Here is a 16,137-nt window from a genome sequence, read left to right on the forward strand (position 1 = left end):
GTTACTTGATGCTTTATCTTAACAAAGTTAAGGAAAAAAATTGGGGCCTCCTCAGCATTTCCTTTTGAGAAGTGGTGTGTGTTTTAAATGGCATTTCAAATGAACTACAAAAAAGTGAAGCTCTCCCAGTCATTGCTTATTGATGAAAAAGTAAAATATGATTATTCTGCATGGAGTGGTAGTGCTGGGTAATGGCTCAGACAGGCTGTGCCTCAATCCACATCCATTTGCTTGCAGAACTTTTAGGGAACCATGAATAAATGGTGGTGCTTCCCCACCAGTGCTTCTGGAGATACTACCACTAGTTTCTGGCTCCTAGTGCTCTTGGCTTCTTTGAGATATTCTCTGGGTACCCGGGTGCCCATGAGGCAATGCTCATGTCTTCTTTCTTCTTTAGGAGAACTGGCTGCCTCCCATCTCTGGTTGGCTTGACTCAATCCTAAATCCCTTGGGACTTCCTTAAAGATGGGCATGATGTGACTTGGGGCCTCTGAGCTTTGCTTTCAGTTTACAGACAGATTTCCCTCCTGTGTTAGGAGGTGAGCCTCGACTCACTTCCTCTGTGGGCCTCGACTCCAAAACACAGCAATGCATGGCACCAGCCTGAAACACAGTGCTACCTTGCAGGGAACAACAGGAAGGTTCAAAACCCAGCTGAACACCAGAGTTCTGGTCTCCAAGCCACACTAAAAAAATGTAAAGGATGAAAAGGGAAGAGAGAGATGGGAAGCTGGGGTCCACTTAAAAAAGAAACACACGCACAATGATCTCATCAGAAGTGATGCTTTGATAGGGTTTGAAGAGAGGTCTCTTGGATGTTGGAATGGAGTCCTGAGGGATAGAGAACAGCCACCCAGGCAGAGGGAATTGGATAAGGGATACAAAGCAGGAAAGAGTCAGTATAAATAAGATGAAGTAGGAGAAAATTCAAACTCCCAATTGGCCTCCAAAACCCTGTGTGATTTTCCTATAATTGTCATGGGTCACCATTATAGGGTTGAAAGTAGGGAACTGACATTATCTGTTAAATATTTATAAAATATCCCTCTGGCTGCTGTGAGCAGTGGAAACTATAGAGCAATCAGGATTTTACCACAGTCCTATCAAATCTGTGAATTAAGTACATATAGTCAGAGGCTTCGATCTCAAATGTTCTTAGTAGGTGCACACACATGGTTATCAGTTGAAATAACTGATTTGGACACCAGCTGAAGGACAGCAACTGAATTTCTGCCTTAACTCCCTCTTGTCTTGTAGAGCAATGGTTAATTTGAGTATGTGTCAGATCATAGCCTGGATATATTTCACTAATTGTCAATATTTTTGCTATGTAATAGTACACAGTATTATACCTGAAATCTTCCAGTCTGGCAGGGTGCTATTATAAAAGATTGCTTAATTGTAGATTACTACTGTACATTTAAATTTCAGTAGCATATTAAGTTGTCAGACTTAATTACCATTATATGTTTAGATTATGCCACAGATTATTTAGTTCAATACCTAGGTTTGCCAACCTGCTCTCCCTGTGATGTGACAGGGCAATAATTAGAACGTCACTGGAAAACCTAAAGTTTCCCACAGAAATGTCCAGGAGGCCTGGTGTTCTTACGGATCCTTAAGAAAGTCCTCACTCTGCTGTTCCCAACTCCCAACATCCCTTGGTGAATCACTGTATGGAATAGCCTTGGTAGTCCTAGATGGCCTTCACATATAAGTTTATCATGACTGCGAAGATGTGGAAAAGCCTGCTTATCCCACAAGAGTCTCACCAGATATGCTAGGGCAAGGTTTCTGATTGGTACTATTGACATTTGGGACCAAAAAGTTTTTTGTTATTATTATTATTTTAAATCATGCGGGGCTGTCCTGTGCATTATAGGATGTCTACCAGCATCTCTGACCTCTACTCACTAGATGCCAATAGTATCCCATCAAGTTGGGACAACCAAAACTGTCTCTAGGCATTGTCGGATGACCTCTGGGTGGAAGGGTGGCAGGGGAGAGGGGAACTGCCCCTGGTTGATAACCCCTGTCCTAGAGGAAAGGAGAGAAAACTGCCCATTGGCTAGTCTTATGTTGGTGCTCAGCATGCAAGAGGTTTTCTGACTCCTGGCAGAATTTCATAGTCCTTTATACTGTCAGTTCTTGGAAGTGTATATTCTCATTTCTATCTCTTAGGGATGGTACAAGAATGGTATTCACATGAAATGGGAAGAATGGTTAAGAGAGCCAAATAGGCTTCTTCAAGGCTTCAGAATTTCTCTATATAAACTCTGAGTAGATTTCCATAATGCCAGAGTAATTGATGAAAAATCTGAGTAATGATCCTTTGCTATTCTTGGGTGCTCATAATGTGACTTTACTGATGTTATAGCCAGCAGATAAGCAGACTCAGTGACCTTCGTTAGGTGGCGCAGTAGAGCCTGTCGAGGTCTCCATTTCCTGGTCACACAGTTGGGTATGATGATATCCCTAAAAGAAACCTTGCAAGCCTCCCACAATACATTTTTCTCTAAACCTTTCCTTTTATCTTTGGGGAAAGCATGTACTCATACTTCATAACAATTGAAATACTTTGATATTTCTTCATTTTCTCTGCCCCTTTCCAAACCTTTTTCCTTCTCTCTTTTACCTCCTTCTACCAATTAATCTTTCTCCTTTGAGGGCATCCTTCTAGCCTGTAACAGAGTACATGGCACATCATACCAAATCAACATTGTTTTGTTGAATTAATGAATAAGCAAAGGGATAAAAATCACTAGAAATAAAGGAAAGTGGAATTAAATCCATAGGTTTCTCTCTTTCTAGCCTATATAAGATGTGAGATGAAGTAAAAGTAATGATAGGAAGGACAAGTCACCGAGATGATTAACTCAATGGCCAATGTCAGTTTATCCCAGGCTTAAGTGGGCATTTTCATTTGTATACTGATGACTTTGCCTTTAAAGTGAATACTTCTTTGTCCAATTATAGAAAGTTATAAGCATGGTGTGTACACACACACACACCACTCACACATATATCACACACAAATTGTGTGTAAATCTGAGTGAGCCTAATTGCTAAGCTAAGGTTTTATGGGCAGAGCACAACAGCATTTTTTGATTTGCTCAGCAGAGATATGGTTCATACATCCTCAGTCTGGATTTCCATGGCACTTTGATATTCATAAAGTGCTTTGTTATTAGCCTGCTTTGCAAATCACCCTGAAACTCTGGGTGCTGAGTGGGCTTTCATTGCTTAGTGAGGGTATCTCAGGTAGCTGGCTCAGTTCACCTACCAGAGATTAGGCTAGATTGCTCATTTATTCCTCTGTCCCAAGACCCTTTTATGTTCTCACCTAGCAATAGCACCTAGGAGTCAGAGAGAGTTCTTTTGGTTTCCTAATTTGATTCATGAACATTTTTATCCAAAACAATAATCATGAAAGCCTTGTGATGCCGTTGATGTCTGACTGTTCCAAGTTCCATGCAAAGTGGTCAACAGCTATGTGGCTAAAGGACTAAGTTCCTGATCCTGATACAGAGGATCAACATTCCCAAGGGAAATGGCTGGATACAGGGAAACCCAACCATGATTTACTTTTATTTGTTGAGTTGAAAATCTGTTTTAGATACAGAAAATTCTTCAGAAATAGTACTTTCATATTAGGTTGAGTGTCTAGTACTCAATTTTGGAAACAAATTAATAGTAAGCCTTTTCCTATTTGGGAGGAGAAGGAAAACCACAATATTTAGTGGGAATTTACCTTGAACACTTGGGTACAGTCAAATATAAGGGCTCAAGAGTCCATCTTACTGGCTTATTTGTTGCAATTCAGTGTGTATGTGGTAAGCGTCTAAGTGACCATAGTTGTACTAGGAACTAAGAGGAATACAAAGGAGGAAGAGACTTGATCCCCATCCTGAACAGATCCTGCTTCTCACCATCTCTTTCCAATCTGAAGCTGCAATACAACATTTTTAGTCTGTAGAAGTTGAAAGGGACCTTAGAGATAATCTTGTACAATTCATATATTAAAAACATCTTCAAAGAGTAAGAGAGAGTTATACTTCATTCTCTCAAACATGAAACTAGGAAGAGTATGGAAACAACTCTAAGATCCAATGAGGATTGATACTACTACTGCTACTACTACTAAATGTTATTAATTATAATAATATGCCAATTTCTATCTTAACTAATATTTAATAACAACAACAAAAACAGCACTAAAAATTCAGTGATTTTTCTTAAAATTGGAAAACAGTGTTACATGCATTCCATTTAGAATACAGACATAGTTTTCATTTGACTTAGGATCCCCAAGGACTGGACTGTCTGCTACTTCCATTATAGAATTCTCAGAGTTGGAAGGGAACTTCAAGGCTATCTGGTTCAATGTCTCCTCCTCCCCATTATCAAAATACTTCTGAGAGGAGTTAATTCTCTTTCCTTGTTCCATTCTCTCTAGCCTCCTCCTGTCAGGGAGTTGTTCTTACATGGTTCTTCAGGCATATGGGGAGCGCAGATAACCCGCAGTGATCCGATGTTGAGGGTAGCCATGATGGTCTCTGTGTCTACCAAAGCTGGGCTGCTCAATGCCTTGGATGAGGAGGATAGAACGGCACACATGGAACATTCCTCTATGTTGGCTGCGCGGAGGTCTTCAGGAAAGAGTGCAGATCCCTAATGAGAGAAAACCCAGTAGAGGAGGGACTTCTCAGATGGAGGGAATTTTTCATGGCTCAGGGTAATGGCTCAGGGTAATGGCTCTTTGTGGGTGATGCCAATTTTTCAGCCAAACCCTCTCTAGCCTCCATTGACTTGGTTTCAAGACTCAGCTACCTGATATTTGAACACATTTAGCTTCACTGATCATTAATATCTTAGTGTGACTAAATTTCACAGGCCCTTTCTTGAGAGCAAGTCTGGATGAGCCAAAGGAGGGTGGAGACAGAAGAGCCCACATCCATTCATATGACTCAAGTGGGAGAAGCAAATTAGGGATAACAGTAGGGATAACAGGAAACATTCAGAGAAAGGAGAAGTTATGGATCTAAAGGCAAATTTTGCATCCCACAATTTTGTTTGTAGCTGACCTTTCCTGTTACTCTCTGGGTTAACTAGCATAGTGGTGGTTACTTCTTTCCCAATTTGGTGGAGACACAGGGATAGATCTGATCCCGCCCTCAGGAAGCTTAGACTAGAATACTGGTAATTCCTAATACTAGGTGGATCTGGAGATTTCTGGTTCTTTCCCTGTCTTCCTTTCTCTGGCCTAATAAAAGGGTGCAGTGCAGAGAACTTTTGGTGCCTTTTTTAAAGGGAAATGAAATTTGTTCCTTGACGGAACCATTTTTGAAATTTGAAAAATATTACACATTGCCAGCATCATTTCATGAAAAATATTACATGCTTTGGTGCATTTCACACTGCCATATTTTTTTTAATCCAGGGAAAGAGAGGGATACAATGGCATACAGACCTATAAAGGTTCAGAGCAAATACAATTACAACCACAATGTCATATATGCAGAACCGATCCATTTCTCATAAATGTAAACCGAATTCTTCCTTTTCATACATCTATCAAGGACTGTATGGCATTATGTGTTACAGATTAGATGTGTCTCCAGAAAAGACGAGAAAGTTGGAACACAAAGGCTTAGCTATTAGCTTTAGCTATTAAGTCAGAATCAGATTCAGAAATGCAGAGAAACTGTTAGTTATATAAAAGCCATAAAACATAATAATAAACATAAAACATAACATGCAGTGGATCCTGAGCATAAACCCAGGAGCCAAAATGTCTAGATTTAGGTCTTAGTTCTGCTACTTACCAGTGGTGTAAACTTGGACAGCTTACTTACTCTCTCTGTGCCCAAAGTTCAACACTTTCATAATCTACCCCATAGGATTACTTTGAGGATTAAATGAGTTACTTTATGTAAGATGCTTAGAATAGTTTTTGATAGCAGTAAGCACTATATAACTATAAGCTATTATTTTGTTATTAATGCTAGTACCATTAGTGAATACAAATATTTACTCTATGTGACACTTACAGGAAGAATGTATATCTGGGGAAAATTCCGGAGAAACACCCATTCTCTCTTCAGGTAATCCAAAGATCCGATGAATACAATGTCCTTCAGTTCCTGCCGGGTATAGCTGCTAGCTCTCAAGGGTATTACAAAATTCCGAAGCCCCATCAGCGTTGAGTGGGCATCTCCAAAGACACATGCTACCACATGGTTCCGAAACTCATGTTTTGACTTGTCCATTCGTTTCTAAGCATAAGCAGGCCAGAGTCTGGTCAGTTTTAGAAACAAGCTGAGAGTCCTTCAAAGAGGGCTCCTTCCCCTCATACCAATACTTCTAGGTACATCCACAGGAGTACTTCCACAAGGATAATGTAATTCTGCAAATTGCTCATAAAAATGGAATTTATCTGCCTTGGGCAATTCTACTTTTTATCTTTTTGTGGAGTTCCTTCTGACTCCACTGTTTAAAGTCTTTTATTAGCCTGGAGTACATCAATTAAAACTCAAGTAAGTGTCATTCCTTGAGGTGTGACATCATAGAACCAAATGGGGAACACATCTTTTATTGTCATTACATGTTTTTGGCCTTGTATGTGCTATAGTGAGATTCAATGGAAAGCTAAAACATTACAAGTTCCTTTGCTAAATTTATGTTTTCTAGTGAGCCCTGAAAATCACGTCAGGTTGTACAAAATTCTTCAGTTTTCAGTGGATTTTTGTATATACGAAAATATCCATTAGTTTGGAACATGTGAAATTGCCTTTTCATGGGCCAAAAATGGTTGAATATTGGTCATTTTATATGGTTCCACCTAATACACCAAACTGATTCAACAGATGCTTTGCAAAGTTGAAGAAATTCCTATGCAAAGTGCACAAAAGAAATAAAAAGGTCACAAAAATTCCATCTGAACTCAAGCATTTATACATGTCCCGCACTACCATCAGCAGCACCAGTTGTTAACGTTTCTTTAATATCTCTAAGTTGAAAATAATAATGTACATGACAAATATTTAGGTTAGGTTTCTCCCACATTCACAGAGACTTTTAAGAATGATAAATGTCACTTAAAAAAAAAAGAGAGAGATGATATTCCTGTAGGAAACTCATGTTGAGCCTTTGTCTGATTTCTTCCAGGGAATGAGTCAAGGTCTTCTCTAGTGACACTGGGATGGGCTGGAAGGAGCACTGGATCTGGAGGAAGACCTGATTCTATATTCTTTTGTATGACTATGAACAAACTAGTTTAACCCTCTCACCCTCAATTTCTGTAAGTTTCAATGGTTTAAAAATAAGAGTGAATTCTGCTGTGGAAATTAAATACCATATTGAAAATGTAATGCTCAAATAATTAGCTGTTGCTCAATACCTATTAATCAACTCTGAATCTTATTGAATTCCTAGAGTTTCAGAGGAGGACTCTTGAAAGGTGGTAGAGAACAAGTTAAATGCATTTAAAAGCATTTCATGTATGAGTGTGTTCTACATTCGTCTGCTCATGAAGACTCAGAATACTTCAAATGGATACATCATCCTCCCTCACGCCCGTCCTTAGCTGGGTTAAATGACAAGCTTCTGTGAAACACGGGCTGATAAAATCTAACCAGATAAATAAGTAACATCTGACATCTCCACAATTAGTTTGTCAAATTAGCATATATGAGGAAATACTCTCTTTTCAGAGGGAATTGCCCTGTGAGGGGAAATAAAGCTACTTGTCTGGAGAGCCTTCCCAGAGAGTGATGTGAATCTTAACCAAATCTATTAAATAATTGTCTCTCACTAATCCGATTAGTTGTAACTTGAATAATGAAGCCTCTAATGGTATTTAATGTAACATGCCTGAAGTCCAACTATCGCTCTTCTGAGTAGAACTAAACAATTAGAAACAAGATGCATGGCAGAGTGCATTAATGGGCACAGCTAGAGAGGCAATTTCTCCAACAAACTGTGGCACAAAACTGTCTCCCAATTGAGAAAGATGGCAGCTTTGGGAGGAAGTGGAGGGTGCACTATTTGTTCAAAGTAACTTAGGCCAACCACTTCCACTTGGCCCTTCCACAAACCAAACCAAATTCGAAGACCCCTTGAATTCTGCAGTATGGACATTTCTCCTCTATGGTCACAAGTTTCAAAACCTTTAGAATTTCTTAAACTAGAAGCCCTTTTAAACTTATCAAAAGACTTAGTTGGTGTCCTGAACTATATTCTACATCAAGCGTCAGAAAGGAGCTATCTATCATGGCAACCTGTCTCTGTGCTTAAGAAGTAGGTATGATAAAACATCTGCCATTTCTATTTCTTGGTCTCTTGGATACCTCCATCTGCAACCAACTTCTCAACCTTTCTAATGATTTCCCTCCCACTGAAAACATGTTTATCTTCCTACTCAACGGAGTTTATTTTGCTTAGTTTAGAATAAGACATCATTGCTGAAATGGTGAATTTCAGCCGCAACCCTAATAGTGTTCTAGTTGATATGACAGTTCTGACAATTTTGTGCTTCTGATCAAATGATTGATCAGGCTTTTACAAAAATTGGAACATATTCTGTCAGGACACTGGTACCAAGCCACAAGAGCTGTGTGTGTGTGTGTGTGTGTGTGTGTGTGTGTGTGTGTCTAACAGAAGAAAAGTGAACTGAACTAATTTTGGAAAGCAAGAAAAAGATATAATTATCAATTAGTCATAGTTGAAAAAATGATATAGGGTTCATACAACATATAATCACTTTTATTAGTTATATTTACCAACTACTGCTTGCAAGTAAACCACTGAGATTATGCTAACTCTGGAAAATGAGAATAGATGAGGATCCAGAAAGCAGGTGTCAGAGCCTGGATTAGGATACAGACTTTTTACATCTTAGTTGCTGGCATTTCAGTAAATTGAGTTAGTTCATTTCCTTGAGAAAACAGAGGCAGGGACAGGATTCTAATATCTATTAGGATTCATCCAGGTCATGCATCTGGGAGATACACTCTTGCCTAATGTATTACGCTTAAGTACAGCCGGCTTTAAGAAAAACCACTATAGAAAATCCAAACTTTAAAACCAATAATTAGGAAAATGTTTATTTACTTTTTAAAAAAGAAAGGCTTCAGAGTTCTTGTAAATGGTTTCCCTGGTGCACTGAAATTAATTAGATTTACTAGCAAAACAGCAAAGTGTCAGGAGAACATTATTCTAAATAACTGACTCAGCTAAACCCTGAAAGGAGGGAAAAAGTAGTTGAACAATCTGATCTGATTGCTTCAAATCCCAGCATATTACCCACATCGTCTTTGTCAAATGCTACATCTGTTACCCTGCATACAATTCATATGGGTGGAAAGGAATGTGTCCTTCCTTTGAAATTCACAGTGTACAAAGAGAAATGGCAGGCGCTTATAACTAGTGTAAGGACTTACTTTCCCTAGATGACTAGCTTTATTTTATTTGAGATTTGGTGCAAGATCACCTACCAGAATCACTCTGTCCAAAGCAATTGCTCTGCACCAGTGAAACATGCCGCTGTCATCAAGCTGGTCACAACCCGGTTCTGGTTCATACAGAAAAGCCCTAAGTAGGGAGAATGGAGAGTTAGCTGAGAACATTTGGGGCACTAATGTAACAAAGCCAAGATGTCAGACTCATTAGAACCTTGCACTCAAAGTGCAAACAACACAAGGAAAGTGACCTTCAGTCTGTGAGAGTCCCGAATAAAGATTCATGTCTGAAGGACACCAATGAGTGTATCACAGCTGAAGACATACTAAGCCTGTTGTGTGTGTGTGTATTTAACAGACCTATCAGTCTCTCCTTTTACCTTACATTATACTGCCTTAAAGGTAGTTATTTTTGCTCTTAATTTTGCTACTGCAGTGATGAAGAAATCATGGGAGGTGTTTTGGGCACCTGAATATAGAATTTAAAAGGCTGTGAGATTGAGTCATGAATGCGGTCTCTTTCCTTGGCCTGTTTTCCCCCCTTCTCTTTTCTATATCTTTGTGTATGAGGCCCTGTTGAATATGAGGCCCTGTTGAAACATCCTCACTTACTCCATGTGTTTTGCATTCTTTACAGCTTCCATCCCTGGCCTACATTTGACTAAACTCTGCTCTGATCTTGGTTTCAGTCTTGGCAAAGCCCTCCATGTAATCACCCCACACTGGAGTTGGGCACAATGCTTGTCATGGATATGCTCAACCACTGAAAGCGTTAGACGATCTTTGGAAAAATCTCCTGGCATCCAAAGGAATGCATATTTGCTCAGTAGAGAAGAGAGGAAACCCTTCTGGAAGCACAGAAAGTTCGGAGTTGAAAGAGACTATTTGAGTCAGGAGAATCAAGGCTTAGTCTGCAGAAATAACCTCAAAATTCCAGGGACTGAACATAACCCGGGTTCTCACTCACACCATGTATTTTCCTCAGGTAAGCAGGTGCCTGTAGTCCATGCAGCCATCCCAACCTTTAAGGGCACAGAGGCTATACCATCTTAGGTTCACACACCTGGAGCTCACATCCTTCTCAGTCATTAAGGCAAGGGAAAAGAACTGGAGAATCAAGACTGGGCTTTAAAAAATTTTTTTTAACATTTTATTTATTTTGGAAGGAGAGAGAGACAGGGCATGTGCCAGGGAGGGGCAGAGAGAGAGGCAGACACAGAATCTGAAGCAGGCTTCAGGCTCTGGGCTGTCAGCACAGAGCCCGATTCAGGGCTGGAACTCACAAGCCATGAGATGGCTCACCTGAGCCAAAGTTGGACGCTTAACCCACTGACCCACACAGGCACCCCAAGACCGGGCTTTTAATTTCATTGGCCCAAAATGACACGCCATCATTTTTGCTTACATTCCAGTGGCCAAACCTAGTCAGATGGCTCCTGCTAGCTTTAACAGGGTTGAGGAGCATAGGGAGTAACTGAAATACTTAATGATCATTGTAGTCTCTGCCAGACACTTTAAAGACCACTCCTTGTTTTATGGATAAAAGTCAAAGTGCTAACAAACCGTAAAGCTGGTGTTTCAATATACTGCTAAGGTTGACATTACTGGTGCTCAGAATACCCAATTTCCCTTTCCTTCCTTAGTATATGGGCAGCTGTGGGGTCACATGACCAGTTCCGACCAATGAAATGTGAGAAGTGATGGCTCAGGTAGTGACACACTCCTGTGTGATTCTTCAGGCTCTCTCGTAACCTGCTTAAGTGATGACCAGCCAGCCTGACAATATGAACACCCAAGTGGAGCAGAGGGCCCTGGCCTCACTGACCTGTGTTGGACGTGTCACGGGAAAAAGAAATACACCTTTGTGGTGCTAAGCCACTAAGATTTTGTGGTTGTTACCATAGCATAAATGCATCTTCTTCTGACAGAAATGCCTTTTCTAAAAAACATGTTGCACGGAATTGTAGTAACTGGAGAAGTCCTGAGGAAATGCTTTCTGCAGTCAAATAACCTTTGAAAAAGATGCCCTCTCTTTGAGATTGACACTGTGCCTTAGTGTATGAAAGGTTCAGAAAAGTCTCGCAAAAAAGAAATCCTTGAAAGTTTATATAATCCAGTGTTTCACACACTTGTTAGACCACACACACGTTTACCATTTACTTATTTGATATATTCATTTACTAATTTAAAAATACCTGTCACTATCTCTTGAAACGCCTTTTGGGACATACTGTACAATGTCACATGATAGGTTCGGCCCCAGTAATGAGTACATTATGAGAGTACTCTCCTGTGAGATTTTATCAAACATCCTGGGAGAAATACAACATATTGCACTCTGTGCTGCAGGTGAAGGTTTTTTTTTCTTTCTGTGAATTAATACAGCTTGTTATTCAACACCTGGCCCAAAGGCTCAGACTGTAAGATAATTATCAAGCAATTTTGATGTCTTTAACCAAGTCGGTTTCTAAATTGCTATCTTAAGTCATAATTTTTCAGACAAAGGAACTTACTTAAACTTAAGATTGTCAGCTTAGAAGTGTCAGAAGACCCAGACAGAGAAGCTGCCATGGGAGAAGGGTTTGGAAATTAAGAGCTTATTGCCAATGAGATTGGCCAAGACTGAGGTGCAATCCTTTATCTTCCTCACCATTTAAGACTCCCTATAAACCTGGTGGATTCTAGTCATTTACCTAGCCAGAGAATGTTGCAACGTAAGCCTCAAGGTCAGTTTGACCAAAATGGGTTATCTTGTTCTTTCAAATTAACATGGCTTTTGGTGGTTTAAATACGGCTCGTAGAATTTGTGTACAAATTCCATAACTCGGGAGCTCTAACTCCTAATTCTAAGAGCCATACAGGCTCTCTTAATGGTACTAGATAGAACCGTGGTGATGGCTTTATGCCAGGCTTGTTAAAGAAACTCACCAGGGGACATACCTAAGATGAGTCTGTTTTTGATTTTTATCAGGATCTGGAGAACTGGCTATGATACTCATTCATACAACCTACTTTTCTCTCCACGTGTAGATTCCTAGACACCATCCCTCAGATACTGATATAATATACCCGGGTTACCTTCAGAGAGGTGGCTTCCTGCTCTCCGCTCTCTTCATTCAAGTGTGCAAAAACTGCTACTGTTTTCCTTCTGGTCACTTTCTTCAGCCTTTTCACTTTTCCCCTCCTGCTCCCTCTTCCTGCCCCTTCCTCCATCCCCATAACGAGGACTCCTGGTCTTTTAGGCAAAAGGAGAATAATCTTCTCCCCTGCACATTTTAGCTTGACTCGGGATACCAAATCAACCGCTGTACACTTTTCTATCATAATAAAAGCATGATCTATGTACCCAAGCTGTCACAGACAACATCTTTCTTCATTCTGATGTTATGGAAAACAGATATGCCTTAGAGGAAACACCTGTTGGAGACCTGCATAAAAGAAAAGGCTGGAGGAGCCCCACTTCATCATAAAGGCATCCATCTGGTGTCCTTGCCAAGCAAAACCTGATGCAACTTATTTCACCATCTCTTAACTAAAGCTCCCTTCTGTCGTATGCCTTGCAAATGACATGATCCTTGCAGAAATATACCTTCCTAAAGAGAATAATAAATCACCTATGGGAATGTGCAGCACTAGCAGTCTTATAACTAGGAAATGAAGATTAGAACATAAAGGTTGATGCTATTGGAGGCAAGAGGTGCCACAGAACACCATCCTGGTCATTCAGGGCAAAAAGGAAAAGCCACACCCCAACCAGAGGTAGAAGTTTCCAGGGTGAAGGACCTTTCTGTATAGGAGAAACTGGCAAGAAATATGGTAGGAGTTCCCTGAGAGGGCCCTCAGCGGACATGTTTAGGATGAAGGCAGGGTAGTTCACTGGTCACAAGATGGGCTTCTCATTGTGCAAGCAAAGTAGGACACTTCCACCTGGGAGCATCCAGGAAGCATCGAATTCTGAATTCCTCTCAGAGTCAGGTCTCTGATTTCCATATTCAGAGGCTGACAGGTCTAGTGTGTTGGGTGAGAACAGCTTTTGTAGCCAGTCCACTGGTGGATGTCCAGAGCAGCATGGGGATGAAGGCTCTAGCTTTCCTTGCTGATGACTGCCTTCCTCGAAGCTGCTTTCATATGCACGAAGCCAATTATCTTTTGAGTACAAGCGTGAACACATCCCAGCTAAGGAAGGCAGGCTCTTTCCTCTCTGCTCCCTGGAACCATTCCGAAGAGTATTTTTATTCTTCCATGTACATAGCAACTTATCCTGTATGAATCCTATCACTTAAAGGAAAATAGAAGTGAAGGACCATGTGCCTTCATTTTCCAATGGTGACATCTGATGGAAGAGAGAGATCAAGCCATGTAGGAAATCCTCCGTTAAGGTGGGGTAGGTGTCAGTGTCAGGTCAGGAAATACAGTTTCCAAGACTCTAAGTCTGCTATCATTATTTCCTCGAAGTTACAGACTTGACTTAGATTGTTCTTGAAGATGATCTACCAGTGGATGATATCCTCCACTGTTCATTGGTATCTATTATAAAGTTTAAAAGGCACCAACATTTCTTTTTTCTCTCTCACTCTTTTGCAGGCCACATTTTTGGATGTGTTAGGAAACCTGGCATGTAACCATTCTATCTGAAGCCCTTTTAAAACTCCATAGGTGGCTTGTAAATTCTTAGGAGAGTTTTCTGGCCTGGTTGCAGAACAATGTATTTTTTGCTCAAGACTTGAGTTAAAGTAACAGGTTTTAAAGGCTTAGCATAGAAAGGACAAGCCCCTTGGCTGCGCGTTGGGAAGGAGTGGGGAGGAATGTGTCAGTGTGCCCAAGAGTTTCAGTGCCCTTCTTGGTTCAGTCTTTGGAAAACGCTACTGAAACTGTACCTTGAAGGTGGTGATCAAGTTCCCACCAAAAATGGAGGGAATATCTTCTGTTCCAGGATCCCTTTGGTACTACTAAGGACTTTGTATCTTGAAGGCTACAGCTGCCTTCTCTCTGATGACTTCGTGTATAGTGACAAGGTGATTCAGTTTAAACTTAATCTGAAAATACTAATTGCTTGTCAATTCTGACTACCACCTTTCATGTTCTAGGAAAAAGACAATCACCTAAAATTTGGGAATGTGAGGGCCAAGTTATATAACCAGTGCTTCCCACTCTATCCTGTGCCTGTCTCTTTCTCTCTATGTCTTGCACACATTTACACATACTACACAGGTGCTATAGTCAAATTTTCAAATATGACCCTTTATGGCCACGTTACGATTTCATTTTTCTGGGTTTCACCTTGTTGCCACTTATTCATAATAAGGCATTATTTTTTACCTTGAGGGAAACTTAAGGTTTAAAAACTTGGGTTATTTTTTTACAGTCCATTCCCCTAGGAACCTATAGATGAGCAAATGGAGAGGGTTCCCGTGAGGTCTCAGACACTTTTGGGACCAAGAAACCAGGTAAGAATCTCAGGAAGGAGGAGAGCACAATCCCTGTCCTTGTTAGAAAGGCCTCGGTGATCACTTCCTTCTTCATGAGAAAGGCAAAGTGTGCACCTGGTTCTGCACCTTAATGACCAGCTTGGCCAGATATCCTTGCTGAGACTCTGTTACCACAAGGTAGAATGCAAGAAAACCTGCCATGAAATCTCAGGGGATAATCCATATGTTGGCAGCAGGCTGGTGGTTATCTCTAAATCATCATGCCCTCTTCCGCCTTGTGGAAAACCCTAGGAAAGGACGGGAGTGGCTGCTGCTGTGTGTTCAGAACTGGAGGTTCCCAGTACAGGAGACTTTCAGCACTAAAACTGGACCCTCTACTACCAGAATGGGAAAAAGCTCCCAGGGAGGGAGGAAAAGGGAAGGGAGAATAAAACACTTGAAACACTATGCCCAGAAAACCTGCCTCTTTGCTTGTAGGCGGATTTGGTTGATGTTCAGTGGAAGGAAAGACAGTTGGGTGGTCAGAGCCCCATATGTTTTAAGACAAGTAGGTTCCAGTGAGTTCTATCTTCCAACCTCCTGCCTCTGGTTCCTGTCTCTTGATTCTTTGCATAAGAAAACATGGTGGTATTATAAACTTTAATAGTAAAGATTGTAGGTATGATTTGTTTTAAAAAAAATCTGTGAATGGCGTTTTAAAAAGGAGACATAATAAAATTCAGGGTATCATTGTATTCAGTGTAATCTTATTTCAGTCTACATAATCTGTAGACTGTGTTCTAATGTAAACCAAATCAACTGTGAATAGAGTGTTCTGTTTGCCTTTAAATGCTGCTTTACAGATGGAGTCTATCAAATCTATGGCCTCTGTTTTCAATGTTTACAATTTAAAATCTCCACAAAGCCGTTTTTTCCCCACCATCTTGCTTAGAAATTAGACACAAGTCAGAGTGGTCCCAGACCAGGTGAAGACAATAATAAGATGGTGCTTCTAGTAGATAAACCCACATCTGAGCTTTCACTTGAGCATCTCTCTGTTAAGCTTTGCTTTATTTCTGATGGGTATAAACTGACAGCTTTCTGCAGAGCACTTTCTGTGAAAATATACATGTAGGCACCTCAGAATTTAAATTGTTACCAGACAGATGATCAAGGAGAAAGATAAAAAAAGACAGTTTCCCTCTTCCTCACCCACTCCCCAGACAGACCCTCATTTAAATCCCTTTATATTTTATGGATATTGCATTTGG

At 40.5% G+C, this 16,137-nt stretch overlaps 1 protein-coding gene across 3 annotated transcripts in view; it reads right to left on the bottom strand.

Annotated features, from left to right (window-relative positions):
- Positions 1 to 16,137, bottom strand: part of KCNU1 (potassium calcium-activated channel subfamily U member 1) — a 148,199-nt gene that overhangs the window by 16,908 nt on the left and 115,154 nt on the right. For all 3 annotated transcript variants that reach the window (XM_047854823.1, XM_047854822.1, XM_047854824.1), the window contains 3 exons: positions 9,495 to 9,591; positions 6,051 to 6,275; positions 4,485 to 4,671 (listed from right to left, as the gene is read on the bottom strand). In XM_047854823.1, the coding sequence (XP_047710779.1) occupies positions 4,485 to 4,671; positions 6,051 to 6,275; positions 9,495 to 9,591 (509 nt within the window). The remainder of the gene's footprint in view (positions 1 to 4,484; positions 4,672 to 6,050; positions 6,276 to 9,494; positions 9,592 to 16,137) is intronic.

This window comes from Prionailurus viverrinus, chromosome B1 (genome assembly GCF_022837055.1).
Source record: "Prionailurus viverrinus isolate Anna chromosome B1, UM_Priviv_1.0, whole genome shotgun sequence".
NCBI lineage: Eukaryota > Metazoa > Chordata > Mammalia > Carnivora > Felidae > Prionailurus > Prionailurus viverrinus.